The sequence below is a fragment of the Oncorhynchus nerka genome, linkage group LG14, assembly GCF_034236695.1.
Source record: "Oncorhynchus nerka isolate Pitt River linkage group LG14, Oner_Uvic_2.0, whole genome shotgun sequence".
In the NCBI taxonomy this organism is placed as follows: domain Eukaryota; kingdom Metazoa; phylum Chordata; class Actinopteri; order Salmoniformes; family Salmonidae; genus Oncorhynchus; species Oncorhynchus nerka.
This window is the reverse complement of record NC_088409.1, coordinates 100115328-100136189: the sequence shown is the minus strand read 5'-3', so window position 1 is coordinate 100136189 and position 20862 is coordinate 100115328. Positions and strand designations below refer to the sequence as shown.

The 20862-nt window shown below is 51.7% G+C and overlaps 1 protein-coding gene across 1 annotated transcript in view; it reads right to left on the bottom strand.

Annotated features, from left to right (window-relative positions):
• Positions 1-20862, bottom strand: part of bicra (BRD4 interacting chromatin remodeling complex associated protein) — a 96119-nt gene that overhangs the window by 59133 nt on the left and 16124 nt on the right. Inside the window, exons 3-5 of the mRNA XM_065027244.1 lie at positions 19839-19884; positions 18676-18741; positions 12745-14616 (exon numbers count right to left, since the gene is read on the bottom strand). Coding sequence (XP_064883316.1) covers positions 12745-14616; positions 18676-18741; positions 19839-19884 — 1984 coding nt within the window. The remainder of the gene's footprint in view (positions 1-12744; positions 14617-18675; positions 18742-19838; positions 19885-20862) is intronic.

Below are 20862 nucleotides of genomic sequence, written 5' to 3'. Positions count from 1 at the left end.
GCAGAGGAGGAGTGGTAGAGAGGATAGGTAGAGGAGGAGTGGTAGAGAGGAGAGGTAGAGGAGGAGTGGTAGAGAGGAGAGGTAGAGAGGAGAGGAGTGGTAGAGAGGAGAGGTAGAGAGGAGAGGAGTGGTAGAGAGGAGAGGTAGAGAGGAGAGGTAGAGAGAGAGGAGTGGTAGAGAGGAGAGGTAGAGAGGAGAGGAGTGGTAGAGAGGAGAGGTAGAGGAGGAGTGGTAGAGAGGAGAGGTAGAGGAGGAGTGGTAGAGAGGACAGGTAGAGAGGAGAGGCAGAGGAGGAGTGGTAGAGAGGAGAGGTAGAGGAGGAGTGGTAGAGAGGAGAGGCAGAGGAGGAGTGGTAGAGAGGAGAGGCAGAGGAGTGGTAGAGAGGAGAGGTAGAGGAGGGGTGGTAGAGAGGAGAGGCAAATGAGGAGTGGTAGAGAGGAGAGGCAAATGAGGAGTGGTAGAGAGGAGAGGCAAATGAGGAGTGGTAGAGAGGAGAGGCAGAGGAGGAGTGGTAGAGAGGAGAGGTAGAGGAGGAGTGGTAGAGAGGAGAGGTAGAGGAGGAGTGGTAGAGAGGAGTGGTAGAGAGGAGAGGTAGAGAGGAGAGGTAGAGAGGAGAGGTAGAGGAGGAGTGGTAGAGAGGAGAGGCAGAGAAGGAGTGGTAGAGAGGAGAGGTAGAGAGGAGAGGTAGAGAGGAGAGGTAGAGGAGGAGTGGTAGAGAGGAGAGGTAGAGAGGAGAGGTAGAGAGGAGAGGTAGAGGAGGAGTGGTAGAGAGGAGAGGCAGAGGAGTGGTAGAGAGGAGAGGTAGAGAGGAGAGGTAGAGGAGGGGTGGTAGAGAGGAGAGGCAAATGAGGAGTGGTAGAGAGGAGAGGCAGAGGAGGAGTGGTAGAGAGGGGAGAGGCAGAGGAGGAGTGGTAGAGAGGAGAGGCAGAGGAGGAGTGGTAGAGAGGAGAGGTAGAGGAGGAGTGGTAGAGAGAGGAGAGGTAGAGGAGGAGTGGTAGAGAGGAGAGGTAGAGAGGAGAGGTAGAGAGAGGAGTGGTAGAGAGGAGAGGTAGAGAGGAGAGGTAGAGAGGAGAGGCAGAGGAGGAGTGGTAGAGAGGAGAGGCAGAGGAGGAGTGGTAGAGAGGAGAGGCAGAGGAGGAGTGGTAGAGAGGAGAGGCAGAGGAGGAGTGGTAGAGAGGAGAGGTAGAGAGGAGAGGCAGAGGAGGAGTGGTAGAGAGGAGAGGCAGAGGAGGAGCGGTAGAGAGGAGAGGCAGAGGAGGAGTGGTAGAGAGGAGAGGCAGAGGAGGAGTGGTAGAGAGGAGAGGTAGAGGAGGAGTGGTAGAGAGGAGAGGTAGAGGAGGAGTGGTAGAGAGGAGAGGTAGAGGAGGGGTGGTAGAGAGGAGAGGTAGAGAGGAGAGGCAAATGAGGAGTGGTAGAGAGAGAGGCAAATGAGGAGTGGTAGAGAGAGAGGCAGAGGAGGAGTGGTAGAGAGGAGAGGTAGAGGAGGAGTGGTAGAGAGGAGAGGTAGAGGAGGAGTGGTAGAGAGGAGAGGCAGAGGAGGAGTGGTAGAGAGGAGAGGTAGAGAGGAGAGGCAGAGGAGGAGTGGTAGAGAGGAGAGGCAAATGAGGAGTGGTAGAGAGGAGAGGCAAATGAGGAGTGGTAGAGAGGGAGAGGCAAATGAGGAGTGGTAGAGAGGAGAGGCAAATGAGGAGTGGTAGAGAGGAGAGGCAGAGGAGGAGTGGTAGAGAGGAGAGGTAGAGGAGGAGTGGTAGAGAGGAGTGGTAGAGAGGAGAGGTAGAGAGGAGAGGTAGAGAGGAGTGGTAGAGAGGAGAGGTAGAGGAGAGTGGTAGAGGAGGAGTGGTAGAGAGGAGAGGCAGAGGAGGAGTGGTAGAGAGGAGAGGTAGAGGAGGGGTGGTAGAGAGGAGAGGCAAATGAGGAGTGGTAGAGAGGAGAGGTAGAGGAGGAGTGGTAGAGAGGAGAGGCAGAGGAGGAGTGGTAGAGAGGAGAGGTAGAGAGGAGAGGTAGAGGAGGAGTGGTAGAGAGGAGAGGCAGAGGAGGAGTGGTAGAGAGGAGAGGTAGAGGAGGAGTGGTAGAGAGGAGAGGCAGAGGAGGAGTGGTAGAGAGGAGAGGTAGAGGAGGAGTGGTAGAGAGGAGAGGCAGAGGAGGAGTGGTAGAGAGGAGAGGCAGAGGAGGAGTGGTAGAGAGGAGAGGTAGAGGAGGAGTGGTAGAGAGGAGAGGTAGAGTGGTAGAGAGGAGAGGCAGAGGAGGAGTGGTAGAGAGGAGAGGTAGAGAGGAGAGGTAGAGAGGAGAGGTAGAGAGGAGAGGTAGAGAGGAGAGGTAGAGGAGGAGTGGTAGAGAGGAGAGGTAGAGAGGAGAGGTAGAGGAGGAGTGGTAGAGAGGAGAGGCTGAGGAGGAGTGGTAGAGAGGAGAGGTAGAGGAGGAGTGGTAGAGGAGGAGTGGTAGAGAGGAGAGGCAGAGGAGGAGTGGTAGAGAGGAGAGGCAGAGGAGGAGTGGTAGAGAGGAGAGGTAGAGTGGTAGAGGAGGAGTGGTAGAGAGGAGAGGTAGAGTGGTAGAGAGGAGAGGCAGAGGAGGAGTGGTAGAGAGGAGAGGCAGAGGAGGAGTGGTAGAGAGGAGAGGCAGAGGAGGAGTGGTAGAGAGGAGAGGCAGAGGAGGAGTGGTAGAGAGGAGAGGCAGAGGAGGAGTGGTAGAGAGAGGCAGAGGTGGTAGAGAGGAGAGAGAGGAGAGGTAGAGGAGGGGTGGTAGAGAGGAGAGGCAAATGAGGAGTGGTAGAGAGGAGAGGCAGAGGAGGAGTGGTAGAGAGGAGAGGTAGAGGAGGAGTGGTAGAGAGGAGAGGCAGAGGAGTGGTAGAGAGGAGAGGTAGAGGAGGAGTGGTAGAGAGGAGAGGTAGAGGAGGAGTGGTAGAGAGGAGAGGTAGAGGAGGAGTGGTAGAGAGGAGAGGTAGAGGAGGAGTGGTAGAGAGGAGAGGTAGAGGAGGAGTGGTAGAGAGGAGAGGTAGAGAGGAGAGGTAGAGGAGGAGTGGTAGAGAGGAGTGGTAGAGAGGAGAGGCAGAGAGTAGGGGTGGAGGTAGAGGTAAAGAGGAGAGGTAGAGAGGAGGGCTGTTGCTCAGGGCTCTAACTACCACCAGGCTCTAATGGCCTGGTACTCAGGGCTCTAACTACCACCAGGCCCTAATGGCCTGGTACTCAGGGCTCTAACTACCATCAGGTCCTAATGACCTGGTACTCAGGGCTCTAACGATCATCAGGTCCTAATGACCTGGTACTCAGGGCTCTATTGTCCCTCCATCAGGTTCTAATGGCCTGGTACTCAGGGCTCTAACTACCATCAGGTCCTAATGACCTGGTACTCATCAGGGCTCTAACTACCATCAGGTCCTAATGACCTGGTACTCATCAGGGCTCTAACTACCATCAGGTCCTAATGACCTGGTACTCATCAGGGCTCTAACTACCATCAGGTCCTAATGACCTGGTACTCATCAGGGCTCTAACGATCATCAGGTCCTAATGACCTGGTACTCAGGGCTCTAACGATCATCAGGTCCTAATGGCCTGGTACTCAGGGCTCTAACTACCATCAGGTCCTAATGACCTGGTACTCATCAGGGCTCTAACTACCACCAGGTCCTAATGGCCTGGTACTCAGGGCTCTAACTACCATCAGGTCCTAATGACCTGGTACTCAGGGCTCTAACGATCATCAGGTCCTAATGACCTGGTACTCAGGGCTCTAACGATCATCAGGTCCTAATGGCCTGGTACTCAGGGCTCTAACTACCATCAGGTCCTAATGACCTGGTACTCATCAGGGCTCTAACTACCATCAGGTCCTAATGACCTGGTACTCATCAGGGCTCTAACTACCATCAGGTCCTAATGACCTGGTACTCATCAGGGCTCTAACTACCATCAGGTCCTAATGACCTGGTACTCATCAGGGCTCTAACGATCATCAGGTCCTAATGACCTGGTACTCAGGGCTCTAACGATCATCAGGTCCTAATGACCTGGTACTCAGGGCTCTATTGTCCCTCCATCAGGTCCTAATGGCCTGGTACTCAGGGCTCTAACTACCATCAGGTCCTAATGACCTGGTACTCAGGGCTCTAACTACCATCAGGTCCTAATGACCTGGTACTCATCAGGGCTCTAACTACCATCAGGTCCTAATGACCTGGTACTCAGGGCTCTAACGATCATCAGGTCCTAATGACCTGGTACTCAGGGCTCTAACGATCATCAGGTCCTAATGACCTGGTACTCAGGGCTCTAACTACCATCAGGTCCTAATGACCTGGTACTCATCAGGGCTCTAACGATCATCAGGTCCTAATGGCCTGGTACTCATCAGGGCTCTAACTACCATCAGGTCCTAATGACCTGGTACTCAGGGCTCTAACGATCATCAGGTCCTAATGACCTGGTACTCAGGGCTCTAACGATCATCAGGTCCTAATGACCTTTTTCCACATTTTGTTACATTACAACCTTATTCTAAAATTGAAACTATTTTTTATTAAACATCAAGACACACACACAATGCCCCATAATGACATCACAATGCCCCATAATGACAAAGTGAATACAGGTTTTAGACATTTTTGAAAAAAATCTAAGTATTCAGACCCTTTGCTATGAGACTCAAAATAGAGCTCAGGTGCATCCTGTTTCCATTAATTATCCTTGAGATGTTTCTACAACTTGATTGGAGTCCACCTGTGGTAAATTCAAATTGATTGGACATGATTTGGAAAGGCACACACCTGTCTATATAATGTCCCACAGTTGACAGTGCATGTCAGAGCAAAAACCAAGCCATGAGGTCGAAGGAATTGTCCGTAGAGCAAAGAGACAGGTTCGTGTCGAGGCACAGATTTGGTGAAGGATACCAAAAATAATTCAGCATTGAAGGTCGCCAAAAACACAGTGGCCCCCATCATTCTGAAATGGAAGAAGTTTGGAACCACCAAGACTCTTCCTAGAGCTGGTCACCCGGCCAAACTGAGCAATCGGGGGAGAAGGGCCTTGGTCAGGGAGGTGACCAAGAACCTGATGGTCACTCTGACAGAGCTCCAGAGTTCCTCTGTGGAGATGGGAGAACCTTCCAGAAGGACAACCATCTCAGCAGCATTCCACCAATCAGGCCTTTATGGTAGAGTGGCCAGACGGAAACCACTCCTCAGTAAAAGGGACATGAGAGCACACTTGGAGTTTACCAGATTCTCTGGTCTGATGAAACCAAGATTGCACTCTTTGGTCTGAATGCCAAGCGTCACATCTGGAGGAAACCTGGCACCATCCCTACGGTGAAGCATGGTGGTGGGGGCAGCATCATGTTGTGGGGATGTTTTTCAGCAGCAGGGACTGGGAGACTAGTCAGGATCGAGGGATGTCATTATGGGGTATCGTGATGTCATTATGGGGTATCGTGATGTCATTATGGGGTATCGTGATGTCATTATGGGGTATCGTGATGTCATTATGAGGTATCGTGATGTCATTATGGGGTATCGTGATGTCATTATGGGGTATCGTGATGTCATTATGGGGTATCGTGATGTCATTATGGGGTATCGTGATGTCATTATGAGGTATTGTGATGTCATTATGAGGTATTGTGATGTCATTATGGGGTATTGTGATGTCATTATGAGGTATTGTGATGTCATTATGGGGTATTGTGATGTCATTATGAGGTATTGTGATGTCATTATGGGGTATTGTGATGTCATTATGGGGTATTGTGTGTAGACTGATGAAGAAAAACATGAATTGAATCTGTTTTAGAACAAGGCTGTAACGTAACAAAATGTGGAAAAACAGAAGGGGTCTGAATACGTAATGCGCTCTGTAACGTTGTGAAAACATGTTACTATTGATGTTCTCGAACAGATTTCACTTCATTTCCTCAAATGAAACACTGGGCTGCAGGGTTGGAGTGCCCACGGTATACACAGTTTGGGATGTCACCTGTCCCACAGCAACACCACAGTTTGGGATGTCACCTGTCCCACAGCAACACCACAGTTTGGGATGTCACCTGTCCCACAGCAACACCACAGTTTGGGATGTCACCTGTCCCACAGCAACACCACAGTTTGGGATGTCACCTGTCCCACAGCAACACCAGTTTGGGATGTCACCTGTCCCACAGCAACACCACAGTTTGGGATGTCACCTGTCCCACAGCAACATCAGTTTGGGATGTCACCTGTCCCACAGCAACACCACAGTTTGGGATGTCACCTGTCCCACAGCAACACCACAGTTTGGGATGTCACCTGTCCCACAGCAACACCACAGTTTGGGATGTCACCTGTCCCACAGCAACACCAGTTTGGGATGTCACCTGTCCCACAGCAACACCAGTTTGGGATGTCACCTGTCCCACAGCAACATCACAGTTTGGGATGTCACCTGTCCCACAGCAACATCAGTTTGGGATGTTACCTGTCCCACAGCAACATCACAGTTTGGGATGTCACCTGTCCCACAGCAACATCAGTTTGGGATGTCACCTGTCCCACAGCAACACCACAGTTTGGGATGTCACCTGTCCCGCAGCAACATCAGTTTGGGATGCCACCTGTCCCACAGCAACACCAGTTTGGGATGTCACCTGTCCCACAGCAACACCAGTTTGGGATGTCACCTGTCCCACAGCAACAACACAGTTTGGGATGTCACCTGTCCCACAGCAACACCACAGTTTGGGATGTCACCTGTCCCACAGCAACATTACAGTTTGGGATGCGACCTGTCCCACAGCAACACAGTTTGGGATGTCACCTGTCCCGCAGCAACACCACAGTTTGGGATGTCACCTGTCCCGCAGCAACATCACGGTATACACAGTTTGGGATGTCACCTGTCCCACAGCAACATTACAGTTTGGGATGCGACCTGTCCCACAGCAACACCAGTTTGGGATGCCACCTGTCCCACAGCAACATCACAGTTTGGGATGTCACCTGTCCCACAGCAACACCAGTTTGGGATGTCACCTGTCCCACAGCAACACCAGTTTGGGATGTCACCTGTCCCACAGCAACACCACAGTTTGGGATGTCACCTGTCCCACAGCAACACCACAGTTTGGGATGTCACCTGTCCCACAGCAACACCACAGTTTGGGATGTCACCTGTCCCACAGCAACACCACAGTTTGGGATGTCACCTGTCCCGCAACAACATCACAGTTTGGGATGTCACCTGTCCCACAGCAACATCAGTTTGGGATGTCACCTGTCCCACAGCAACAACACAGTTTGGGATGTCACCTGTCCCACAGCAACACCACAGTTTGGGATGTCACCTGTCCCACAGCAACACCACAGTTTGGGATGTTACCTGTCCCACAGCAACACCACAGTTTGGGATGTCACCTGTCCCACAGCAACACCAGTTTGGGATGTCACCTGTCCCACAGCAACATCACAGTTTGGGATGTCACCTGTCCCACAGCAACATCCAGTTTGGGATGTCACCTGTCCCACAGCAACACCAGTTTGGGATGTTACCTGTCCCACAGCAACACCACAGTTTGGGATGTCACCTGTCCCACAGCAACATCACAGTTTGGGATGTCACCTGTCCCACAGCAACACCACAGTTTGGGATGTCACCTGTCCCACAGCAACATCAGTTTGGGATGTCACCTGTCCCACAGCAACATCAGTTTGGGATGTCACCTGTCCCACAGCAACATCAGTTTGGGATGTCACCTGTCCCACAGCAACATCAGTTTGGGATGTTACCTGTCCCACAGCAACATCACAGTTTGGGATGTCACCTGTCCCACAGCAACACCAGTTTGGGATGTCACCTGTCCCACAGCAACACCACAGTTTGTGATGTTACCTGTCCCACAGCAACATTACAGTTTGGGATGCGACCTGTCCCACAGCAACACCACAGTTTGGGATGTCACCTGTCCCACAGCAACATTACAGTTTGGGATGCGACCTGTCCCACAGCAACACCAGTTTGGGATGTCACCTGTCCCACAGCAACACCACAGTTTGGGATGTCACCTGTCCCACAGCAACAACACAGTTTGGGATGTCACCTGTCCCACAGCAACATCACAGTTTGGGATGTCACCTGTCCCACAGCAACATCACAGTTTGGGATGTCACCTGTCCCACAGCAACACCACAGTTTGGGATGTCACCTGTCCCACAGCAACACCACAGTTTGGGATGTCACCTGTCCCACAGCAACATCAGTTTGGGATGTCACCTGTCCCACAGCAACACCACAGTTTGGGATGTCACCTGTCCCACAGCAACACCACAGTTTGGGATGTCACCTGTCCCACAGCAACATCAGTTTGGGATGTCACCTGTCCCACAGCAACACCACAGTTTGGGATGTCACCTGTCCCACAGCAACATCAGTTTGGGATGTCACCTGTCCCACAGCAACATCACAGTTTGGGATGTCACCTGTCCCAAAGCAACACCAGTGGAGTAGCCAGCCTGACATGAATGAAAAACATCCCGGAGGGGAGGTGGCCTCCAGTCGCATAATGTATTTTTTGTCTCGCCTCTGTTCCTGCCCATGTGATCACTTGATGAGAGAACAGCTTGTGCAGCCTGAGGCAAGGAACAGACAGCAACCTTACTGAAATCATCAATAGTCGATAGTCCCAGCGTGCAGCCGATATATATCTTTTGATTTCTAACACATTCTAAGGTTTGTATAATTTACAACTAAAGTTGTTTAGTAACTCTAAATCTAGCGTATAAGACCTGTTTCAAAATGATCACTTTTATGCTCAACACAGACACTTCATATCCGCACACTTCTGAATGGGAAAAATATCCTTCATACTTTATGAAGCCAAGTTCAATTATATTCTTCTTACTATAAAATCATATCATATAAAATATAACATACAGTCTATAGCCAGATAACATACAGTCTATAGCCAGATAACATACAGTCTATAGCCAGATAACATACAGTCTATAGCCAGATAACATACAGTCTATAGCCAGATAACATACAGTCTATAGTCAGATAACATACAGTCTATAGCCAGATAATATACAGTCTATAGCCAGATAACATACAGTCTATAGCCAGATAACATACAGTCTATAGCCAGATAACATACAGTCTATAGCCAGATAACATACAATCTATAGCCAGATAACATACAGTCTATAGCCAGATAACATACAGTCTATAGCCAGATAACATACAGTCTATAGTCTGATAACATACAGTATCTAGTCTGATAACATACAGTCTATAGCCAGATAACATACAGTCTATAGTCTGATAACATACAGTCTATAGCCAGATAACATACAGTCTATAGCCAGATAACATACAGTATCTAGTCTGATAAATGAACAGGTCTACAGTCTATAGCCAGATAACATACAGTATCTAGTCTGATAAATGAACAGGCCTACAGTCTATAGTCAGATAACATACAGTCTATAGTCAGATAACATACAGTCTATAGCCAGATAACATACAGTATCTAGTCTGATAAATGAACAAGCCTACAGTCTATAGCCAGATAACATACAGTATCTAGTCTGATAAATGAACAAGCCTACAGTCTATAGTCAGATAACATACAGTCTATAGCCAGATAACATACAGTCTATAGCCAGATAACATACAGTCTATAGCCAGATAACATACAGTCTATAGCCAGATAACATACAGTCTATAGCCAGATAACATACAGTCTATAGCCAGATAACATACAGTCTATAGCCAGATAACATACAGTCTATAGTCAGATAACATACAGTCTATAGCCAGATAACATACAGTCTATAGTCAGATAACATACAGTATCTAGTCTGATAACATACAGTCTATAGCCAGATAACATACAGTCTATAGCCAGATAACATACAGTCTATAGCCAGATAACATACAGTATCTAGTCTGATAACATACAGTATCTAGTCTGATAACATACAGTCTATAGCCAGATAACATACAGTCTATAGTCAGATAACATACAGTCTATAGCCAGATAACATACAGTCTATAGCCAGATAACATACAGTCTATAGCCAGATAACATACAGTCTATAGCCAGATAACATACAGTATCTAGTCTGATAACATACAGTATCTAGTCTGATAACATACAGTCTATAGCCAGATAACATACAGTCTATAGTCAGATAACATACAGTATCTAGTCTGATAAATGAACAGGCCTACAGTCTATAGTCTGATAACATACAGTCTATAGCCAGATAACATACAGTCTATAGCCAGATAACATACAGTCTATAGTCAGATAACATACAGTCTATAGCCAGATAACATACAGTCTATAGCCAGATAACATACAGTCTATAGCCAGATAACATACAGTCTATAGTCAGATAACATACAGTATCTAGTCTGATAAATGAACAGGCCTACAGTCTATAGTCTGATAACATACAGTCTATAGCCAGATAACATACAGTCTATAGCCAGATAACATACAGTATCTAGTCTGATAAATGAACTAGTCTACAGTCTATAGCCAGATAACATACAGTATATAGCCAGATAACATACAGTCTATAGCCAGATAACATACAGTCTATAGCCAGATAACATACAGTCTATAGCCAGATAACATACAGTCTATAGTCAGATAACATACAGTCTATAGCCAGATAACATACAGTCTATAGCCAGATAACATACAGTCTATAGCCAGATAACATACAGTCTATAGCCAGATAACATACAGTCTATAGCCAGATAACATACAGTCTATAGCCTGATAACATACAGTCTATAGCCAGATAACATACAGTATCTAGTCTGATAACATACAGTATCTAGTCTGATAACATACAGTCTATAGCCAGATAACATACAGTCTATAGCCAGATAACATACAGTCTATAGCCAGATAACATATATATACTATGGAGAATAGCCAGATGTCCTACAGTATCAAGCCTACAGTCTGTACTATGGAGAATAGCCAGATGTCCTACAGTCTGTACCTTGGAGAATAGCCAGATGACCTACAGTCTGTACCATGGAGAATAGCCAGATGTCCTACAGTATCAAGCCTACAGTCTGTACCATGGAGAATAGCCACATAACCTACAGTATCAAGCCTACAGTCTGTACTATGGAGAATAGCCAGATGTCCTACAGTCTGTACTATGGAGAATAGCCAGATGACCTACAGTATCAAGCCTACAGTCTGTACTATGGAGAATAGCCAGATGTCCTACAGTATCAAGCCTACAGTCTGTACCATGGAGAATAGCCACATAACCTACAGTATCAAGCCTACAGTCTGTACTATGGAGAATAGCCAGATAACCTACAGTATCAAGCGTACAGTCTGTACTATGGAGAATAGCCAGATGTCCTACAGTCTGTACTATGGAGAATAGCCAGATGACCTACAGTATCAAGCCTACAGTCTGTACTATGGAGAATAGCCAGATGTCCTACAGTATCAAGCCTACAGTCTGTACCATGGAGAATAGCCACATAACCTACAGTATCAAGCCTACAGTCTGTACTATGGAGAATAGCCAGATAACCTACAGTATCAAGCCTACAGTCTGTACTATGGAGAATAGCCAGATGTCCTACAGTCTGTACTATGGAGAATAGCCAGATGACCTACAGTATCAAGCCTACAGTCTGTACTATGGAGAATAGCCAGATGACCTACAGTATCAAGCCTACAGTCTGTACCATGGAGAATAGCCAGATGACCTACAGTCTGTACCATGGAGAATAGCCAGATGACCTACAGTCTGTACTATGGAGAATAGCCAGATGACCTACAGTCTGTACCATGGAGAATAGACAGATGTCCTACAGTAGGTTAACTCATATTCTGTTCTTCTGAAATAGAGATGTTCCTAAGGTGCAGGTAAGCAGCTTGTTCGTGTGGAGGCCTGGAGATGCTCAACGGGTTTGTTCATTAACAGTCGATTCGACTTTTCATGACAATAACTGGCTGACAACATGTCATGACCGCCACCGCCCAAGTAGAGGTAGGGGGGAAAGAGAAAGGTAGAGGGGGAGAGGTAGGAAGGTAGAGAGGTAGGAAGGTAGAGAGGTAGAGGGGTGGAGAGGTAGAGGGGTGGAGAGGTAGAGGGGTAGAGAGGTAGAGGGGTGGAGAGTGGAGGGGTGGAGAGGTAGAGGGGTGGAGAGGTAGAGGGGTGGAGAGGTAGAGGGGTGGAGAGGTAGAGGGGGGGTGGAGAGGTAGAGGGGTGGAGAGGTAGAGGGGTAGAGAGGTAGGAAGGTAGAGAGGTAGAGGGGTGGAGAGGTAGGGGGTGGAGAGGTAGAGGGTGGAGAGGTAGAGAGGTAGGAAGGTAGGGAGGTAGAGGGGTGGAGAGGTAGAGGGGTAGAGAGGTAGGAAGGTAGGGAGGTAGAGGGGTGGAGAGGTAGAGGGTGGAGAGGTAGAGGGTGTGGAGAGGTAGGAGAGGGGGTGGAGAGGTAGAGGTGGAGAGGTAGAGGGGTGGAGAGGTAGAGGGGGTGGAGAGGTAGAGGGGTGGAGAGGTAGAGGTAGAATTGTGAGGTAGAGAGGTAGAATTGGGAGGTAGAGAGATGGTGAGGTAGTGAGATGGTGAGGTAGAGAGATGGTGAGGTAGAGAGATGGTGAGGTAGAGAGATGGTGAGGTAGAGAGATGGTGAGGTAGAGAGATGGTGAGGTAGAGAGATGGTTAGGTAGAGGTATGGTGAGGTATGGTGAGGTAGAGAGATGGTGAGGTAGAAGCTGGGCCATACTGACCTGCTGGAGAAACATCTGGAGGTGTTCCTGGCTGAGGATCATGCTGGAGCCCTGTGGCCCTGTGAAGAGCACCCTGCTCCCGGGGCTGTGTTGTTGCTGGGCTGACGTGGAGGACACCGATAAGGATGGAGAAGAGGAGGGGACAGAGACAGAGGGCCCAGTCTGCATAGAAAGGATGGAGGAGTGCTGGGGGGGTTGTCCAGGATGGGCTGCCTGGTCTGTACAGCTCCCACTCTCCCCAGGCTGGCCCTGTGCCATGGCAGCTGCCCCGCCCATCCCAGTGCTGGGAACGCCCCCTGGCTGCGGCTGCAGAGCGGGCTGCAGGCTGACAGCAGGACTCACCCCCTCCACCTGGCTCAGCATGGCCAGGGAGTTCTGCAGGGGCATGCCCTGGATCACCGTGTGGGCCTGGTGACCCGTGACCGGGTGGGTCTGGCTCTGGGAGAGGGTAACAGGCATCTGGAAAAGCTGATGTCCCACACCCATCTGACCCGGCTGCAGCTGGATGTGGCCCTGGGACATCAGCACCTGGCCCAGGTTGATGTTCTGGTGCTGAGCCAGGATCTGATTGGCTATCAGTTGGCCCCCAGGCCCCTGGGAGGTGATGATGTGGCCCCCAGGGTGCTGCGTGAGGATCTGACCCCCAGCTAGCTGCTGTGGCAGGAGGAACTGGTGGTTCTGGCCCCCCAGCATGATGCTGCCGGGCTGGTTGAGCAGGTGGACACTGAGTGCTTTCCCAGAGGGGTGGTGGGCCGTCTGCTGTTTGAACAGAGCCTGTTGGGGAAGCCCTGCCTGGGAGGTCAGGACCACGTTGGCGCCAGGCTTACCTGTCAGGAAGGCTACATTCTGGGCAGTGGAGACAGGGACATGCTGCACCCCTAGAGCCTTGTTGGCTTCATTCTGAAAGGCGTGTGGCTGCTGCTTAAACAGTTTGGGCTGGATGGCTGCGCCCCCCTGAGGGGGTTTGGGTTGGATGGGGGTCGGAGTTCGCTGGACGATCAAGTTCTGCATGATCTGTCCTTGGGGATGGTTCTGCCCATGTTGTGCCAGTCCGGGGCTACTGAACCCAACCAAGGTTCCTGTGGTACCGCACACCGATGGTCTGTTTAAAGCAGGAGGTCCCAGAGTGGCTTTTCCCCCTTGGATCAGAAGTCCTCCTCCCAGTCCACCCTGCCCACCTGCCCCCTGTGCCTCAGGGCCAGGCTGGTGCAGCTGGTATCCTCCCATACCCTTGGCCAGGATGGACTGTCCTGATTGGTTCATAGTCATCACAGTGGGCTGGCCCATCACCTGTATCTGCCCCAGTCCCAGCCCCAGGTGTCCTGACTGACAGCCGTTAGGTAGGGCCTGGAGGGAGGCGATTGGCTGAAGGGTGACGTTACCCAGGCCTGCCACCTGCTGCATGAAAGGCTGCATACTGATGGCCTGGGCCTTGTTCATGACCTGTGGCCCAAACTCCAGGCCCTGTTGGGCCAGCACCGAGCCCAGCATGTCAGCTGTGGCCTGGGGAGGGGTGGCGGAGGAGCCTGGAGCTCCAGGGAAGATGGGGAGCCCCACCCCCGAAGGGTCAGTCAGGCTGTCTGTACAGGGCAGGGTCTGGACCACCTGAGTCAGACCTGGCATGGTGAGGTCGAAGGAGCCCAGGTCCAGCTCTGCCTCGGCCTCCTGCAGGCTCTGCTCTGTAATGTTAGCCTCCGCCAGGCTCTGCTGCAGGATGTCGCATGGCTCCATGGCGTTGCTACCGTCGTCGCCCGGCGACCCGCCCAGGATGACATCATCTTCCAGGAAGTCCAGGTCCACGCTGACCCGGGGCAGGCCTTGCTGCTCATTGGACGACAGCTGGACTGGGGGTGGGACCTCTGGAACGTGGCACTATGAAGGAGAGAGAAGGAAGAACAGTGAAGCGTTGTGATGGAGGATGAGAGGAGAGGAGAGGAGAGCTGAGAGGAGAGGAGAGCTGAGGAGAGGAGAGAGCTGAGGAGAGGAGAGGAGAGCTGAGGAGAGGAGAGGAGAGCTGAGGAGAGGAGAGGAGAGCTGAGGAGAGGAGAGGAGAGCTGAGGAGAGGAGAGCTGAGCAGAGGAGAGCTGAGCAGAGGAGAGGAGAGCTGAGCAGAGGAGAGCTGAGCAGAGGAGAGGAGAGCTGAGCAGAGGAGAGCTGAGCAGAGGAGAGGAGAGCTGAGCAGAGGAGAGCTGAGCAGAGGAGAGGAGAGCAGAGGAGAGGAGAGCTGAGGAGAGGAGAGCTGAGGAGAGGAGAGCTGAGGGAGAGGAGAGCTGAGGAGAGGAGAGCTGAGGAGAGGAGAGCTGAGAGGAGAGGAGAGCTGAGAGAGGAGAGCTGAGAGAGCTGAGGAGAGGAGAGCTGAGGAGAGGAGAGCTGAGGAGAGCTGAGGAGAGGAGAGCTGAGGAGAGGAGAGCTGAGGAGAGGAGAGCTGAGGAGAGGAGAGCTGAGGAGAGGAGAGCTGAGGAGAGGAGAGCTGAGGAGAGGAGAGCTGAGGAGAGGAGAGCTGAGGAGAGGAGAGGAGAGCTGAGGAGAGGAGAGCTGAGGAGAGGAGAGCTGAGGAGAGGAGAGCTGAGGAGAGGAGAGCTGAGAGGAGAGGAGAGCTGAGAGGAGAGGAGAGCTGAGAGGAGAGGAGAGCTGAGGAGGAGAGCTGAGAGGAGAGCTGAGGAGAGCTGAGAGAGAGCTGAGGAGAGGAGAGCTGAGAGGAGAGGAGAGCTGAGAGGAGAGGAGAGCTGAGAGGAGAGGAGAGCTGAGAGAGAGGAGAGCTGAGGAGGAGAGCTGAGGAGAGAGGAGAGGAGAGCTGAGGAGAGAGGAGAGCTGAGGAGAGGAGAGAGGAGAGCTGAGGAGAGGAGAGCTGAGGAGAGGAGAGCTGAGGAGAGGAGAGCTGAGGAGAGGAGAGCTGAGGGAGAGGAGAGCTGAGAGGAGAGGAGAGCTGAGGAGAGAGGAGAGGAGAGCTGAGGAGAGGAGAGGAGAGGAGAGGAGAGGAGAGAGGAGAGGAGAGCTGAGAGGAGAGGAGAGCTGAGAGGAGAGGAGAGCTGAGAGGAGAGGAGAGCTGAGAGGAGAGGAGAGCTGAGGAGAGCTGAGGAGAGCTGAGGAGAGCTGAGGAGAGGAGAGCTGAGGAGAGGAGAGCTGAGGAGAGGAGAGCTGAGGAGAGAGGAGAGCTGAGGAGAGGAGAGGAGAGCTGAGGAGAGGAGAGCTGAGGAGAGGGAGAGAGCTGAGGAGAGCTGAGGAGAGGAGAGGAGAGGAGAGGAGAGGAGAGCTGAGAGGAGAGCTGAGGAGAGAGAGCTGAGGGAGAGAGAGAGGAGAGCTGAGGAGAGGAGAGGAGAGCTGAGGAGAGGAGAGGAGAGCTGAGAGAGGAGAGGAGAGCTGAGCTGAGAGGAGAGGAGAGGAGAGCTGAGGAGAGAGAGCTGAGAGGAGAGCTGAGGAGAGGAGAGGAGAGGAGAGCTGAGGAGAGAGGAGAGAGGAGAGCTGAGGAGAGGAGAGCTGAGGAGAGAGAGAGGAGGAGAGCTGAGAGGAGAGGAGAGGAGAGCTGAGAGGAGAGGAGAGCTGAGGAGAGCTGAGAGAGAGAGGAGAGCTGAGAGAGAGCTGAGGAGAGAGGAGAGCTGAGAGGAGAGGAGAGGAGAGCTGAGGAGAGCTGAGAGGAGAGCTGAGGAGAGGAGAGCTGAGGAGAGGAGAGCTGAGGAGGAGAGCTGAGCTGAGGAGGAGAGCTGAGGAGAGGAGAGCTGAGGAGAGCTGAGGAGAGCTGAGAGGAGAGCTGAGGAGAGCTGAGGAGAGCTGAGGAGAGGAGAGGAGAGCTGAGGAGAGCTGAGGAGAGGAGGAGAGGAGAGGAGAGCTGAGGAGAGGAGAGGAGAGCTGAGAGAGAGAGCTGAGAGAGGAGGAGAGCTGAGGAGAGGAGAGGAGAGCTGAGCTGAGGAGAGGAGGAGAGGAGAGGAGAGAGAGAGGAGAGCTGAGGAGAGGAGAGCTCAGGAGAGGAGAGCTCAGGAGAGAGGAGAGGAGAGCTGAGGAGAGGAGAGCTGAGGAGAGGAGAGCTGAGGAGAGGAGAGCTGAGGAGAGGAGAGCTGAGGAGAGGAGAGCTGAGGAGAGGAGAGCTGAGGAGAGGAGAGCTGAGGAGAGGAGAGCTGAGGAGAGGAGAGCTGAGGAGAGGAGAGCTGAGGAGAGGAGAGCTGAGAGGAGAGCTGAGAGGAGAGCTGAGAGGAGAGCTGAGAGGAGAGCTGAGAGGAGAGCTGAGAGGAGAGCTGAGAGGAGAGCTGAGAGGAGAGCTGAGAGGAGAGGAGAGCTGAGAGGAGAGGAGAGCTGAGGAGAGCTGAGGAGAGGAGAGGTGAGGAGAGGAGAGGAGTGCAGATGGGGAGGAGAGCTGAGGAGAGGAGAGCTGAGGAGAGCTGAGGAGAGCTGAGGAGAGCTGAGGAGAGGAGTGCAGATGGGGAGGAGAGCTGAGGAGAGGAGAGCTGAGGAGAGGAGAGCTGAGGAGAGGAGAGCTGAGGAGAGGAGAGCTGAGAGGAGAGGAGAGCTGAGAGGAGAGCTGAGAGGAGAGGAGAGCTGAGAGGAGAGGAGAGGAGAGCTGAGAGGAGAGCTGAGAGAGAGAGAGAGGAGAGCTGAGAGGAGAGGAGAGGAGAGGAGAGGAGAGGAGAGGAGGAGAGGAGAGAGAGGAGGAGAGGAGAGGAGAGGAGAGGAGGAGAGGGAGAGGAGAGGAGAGGAGAGGAGAGGAGAGGAGGGAGAGGAGAGGAGAGGAGAGGAGAGGAAAGATGAGGAGAGAGGAAAGAGGAGAGGAGAGGAAAGATGAGGAGAGGAAAGATGAGGAGAGGAAAGATGAGGAGAGGAAAGATGAGGAGAGGAAAGATGAGGAGAGGAAAGATGAGGAGAGGAAAGATGGGGAGAGGAAAGATGGGGAGAGGAAAGATGGGGAGAGGAAAGATGGGGAGAGGAAAGATGGGGAGAGGAAAGATGGGGAGAGGAAAGATGGGGAGAGGAGATGAGGAGAGGAAAGATGAGGAGAGGAAAGATGAGGAGAGGAGATGAGGAGAGGAGAGGAGAGGGAGAGGAGAGGAGAGGAGAGAGAGGAGAGGAGAGGAGAGGAGAGGAGAGATGAGGAGAGGAGAGCTGAGGAGAGGAGAGGAGAGGAGAGGAGAGCTGAGGAGAGAGCTGAGAGGAGAGCTGAGGAGAGGAGAGCGGAGAGCAGAGAGGAGAGCTGAGAGGAGAGCTGAGAGGAGAGGAGAGCTGAGAGGAGAGGGGAGGAGAGCTGAGGAGAGGAGAGAGAGGAGAGGGAGAGCTGAGAGCTGAGAGGAGAGGAGAGGAGAGGAGAGGAGAGGAGAGGAGAGGAGAGGAGAGGAGAGGAGAGGAGAGGAGAGGAGAGGAGAGGAGAGGAGAGATGAGGAGAGGAAAGATGGGGAGAGGAAAGATGGGGAGAGGAAAGATGGGGAGAGGAAAGATGGGGAGAGGAAAGATGGGGAGAGGAAAGATGGGGAGAGGAGATGAGGAGAGGAAAGATGAGGAGAGGAAAGTTGAGGAGAGGAGATGAGGAGAGGAGAGGAGAGGAGAGGAAAGATGAGGAGAGGAAAGATGAGGAGAGGAAAGATGAGGAGAGGAAAGATGAGGAGAGGAAAGATGAGGAGAGGAAAGATGAGGAGAGGAAAGATGAGGAGAGGAAAGTTGAGGAGAGGAGATGAGGAGAGGAGGAGAGATGGGAAGGAATGGGTTGAACTGAGCCGGCCTGAGATCAGCCTGGACAGGCCTCACACATGGAGATGTTGACCAGACAGGCCCCCCAGACAGGACCCTTAGACCCCCACAGTGTTATGGCTTCTACCAACCAGCCCAGGGCCATCAGAGCTTGGTGTGTGTGGATGTGTGTTACTGGCAGGGTGGGGGAGAGATGCATGCTACATATATGAATGGAGACAGGAGGGTCAGAGGTCAGAGTGGGGAAGAGCCGTTACTCACCCCAACAGAAGAGAAGAACGAGCTGGAGGGGTCGTTAGAGCCATCCAAAAGGTCGTCAGTGTCCAGCTACAGACAGACACGACAGACGCAGCCAGGATAGGACAGACACGACAGACAGAATAGGCCGGAGGGAGGTCACACCACATGGACAGCCAAAAAAATGCAGGGAGAGCGAGACAGACAGGGAGAGCGAGACAGACAGACAAACCCACCAGGGGAGGGAGGGAGGGAGGGAGGGAAGCGAAGCAGAAGAGGGCTAGTGTTAGACTAGTACTGGTCATCATGGATTAATCAGGTGACAAGGCAGGGTTGAAATCACACAGACCGACCACACAGTCCGACCACACAGTCCGACCACACAGTCCGACCACACAGACCAGACGACCACACCGACCACACAGACCAGACACACAGACCGACCACACAGACCAGACACACAGACCAGACACACAGACCAGACACACAGTCCGACCACACAGTCCGACCACACAGTCCGACCACACGGACCAGACACACAGTCCGACCACACAGACCAGACACACAGTCCGACCACACAGACCAGACACACAGACCAGACCAGACACACAGACCGACCACACAGACCAGACACACAGACCAGACACACAGACCAGACACACAGACCGACCACACAGTCCGACCACACAGTCCGACCACACAGTCCGACCACACAGTCCGACCACACAGTCCGACCACACAGACCAGACACACAGTCCGACCACACAGACCAGACACACAGTCCGACCACACAGACCAGACACACAGTCCGACCACACACATAGTCCGACCACACAGACCAGACACACGGATCCACCACACAGACCAGACACAAAGCAAGAAACCATAAGCAGTAGCAGAGCCATGGATGCAGAAACCCCGTTGGAGGGACGGGGAGGTGTGTGTGTGTGTGTGTGCGCGTGTGTGGTAGCCAGTGTACGTGTTGACCTCAATGTGTCACTGATGCTACGGCCCAAGAGAAGTAGCCTGTTCTGTTAGCTGATATCTGGTGCTTGGAAGTCAACCACACCCATCCTCATTGTCAAATCAACTGCTATGAAACACAAGCCAGCCTTAGCCTCCTTAGCTTTGGTAAGTACAATAGAAGCATCATAACCATCCATGCAGGTTAATTAGCAGCCACGTACATGTATCTCTGATCCATGAAGAAAATCGTTGAGTGCTTCTGGGTCACTGTGGAGAGAGGAACATCGGTCAGACAGGTAGTCATTGAGGTCCCAGTATCCACACTTACTACCTAGTAGAGTTGAGCCGTTATCCAGATGTTCATATCGTCATTACCATCCTTCTCTCATCCTGGGATTTACGCTATTACTGCCAAAATTCACAAGGGGGCGCTAAAACAACCCACCCACATTTATTATCAGAACGCTAAACAAAATTTTAAAAAAGGTGAGAGGGACAAAATTGGCTAACGAAATTTCCACAGAGGCTGCTAGCAAAATATGCTAATGAGCGCTAAAATGAAAATGAAAACTATAACTTGAGCTGGATTGCCTATATGGGGGCGGCAGGGTAGCCTAGTGGTTAGAGCATTGGACTAGTAACCGAAAGGTTGCAAGTTCGAATCTCCGAGCTGACAAGGTACAAATCTGTCGTTCTGCCCCTGAACAGGCAGTTAACCCACTGTTCCTAGACCAGTTAACCCACTGTTCCTAGGCCAGTTAACCCACTGTTCCTAGGCCGTCATTGAAAATAAGAATTTGTTCTTAACTGACTTGCCTAGTTAAATAAAGGTAAAAAAAAAAAAAAAAAATATTAGGTAGTAGCTAACAAAATGTACAGAGACAAATTGGTGAGTTTCGACATTTACAAGAGAATATGAACGAGAGGGATTGTACAAATGGCCTGCACGTCTGAAGGAAGAACAGTAGTGGGTCTGGAACAGCATGTGTACCTGCTGTGTCTGTGTGGAGTCTGGAGTCGCAAGGGCAACGGGCCTGTCTGCTCTGCTCGGGCAGAGAACGAAGAGGAGAAAATACGCAAGGAAAGCAAGATCGCAGTGGCAGCTGTACAGATAATTCATCCAAAGCCCTAGGACTTCTCAAAACACAACAGAAATCTATCACTTTATGTATGATGCACCGGAGGACGGCTCATCATAATGTCTGGAACGGCGCGAATGGAACGGCGTGGAAACCATGGAAACCG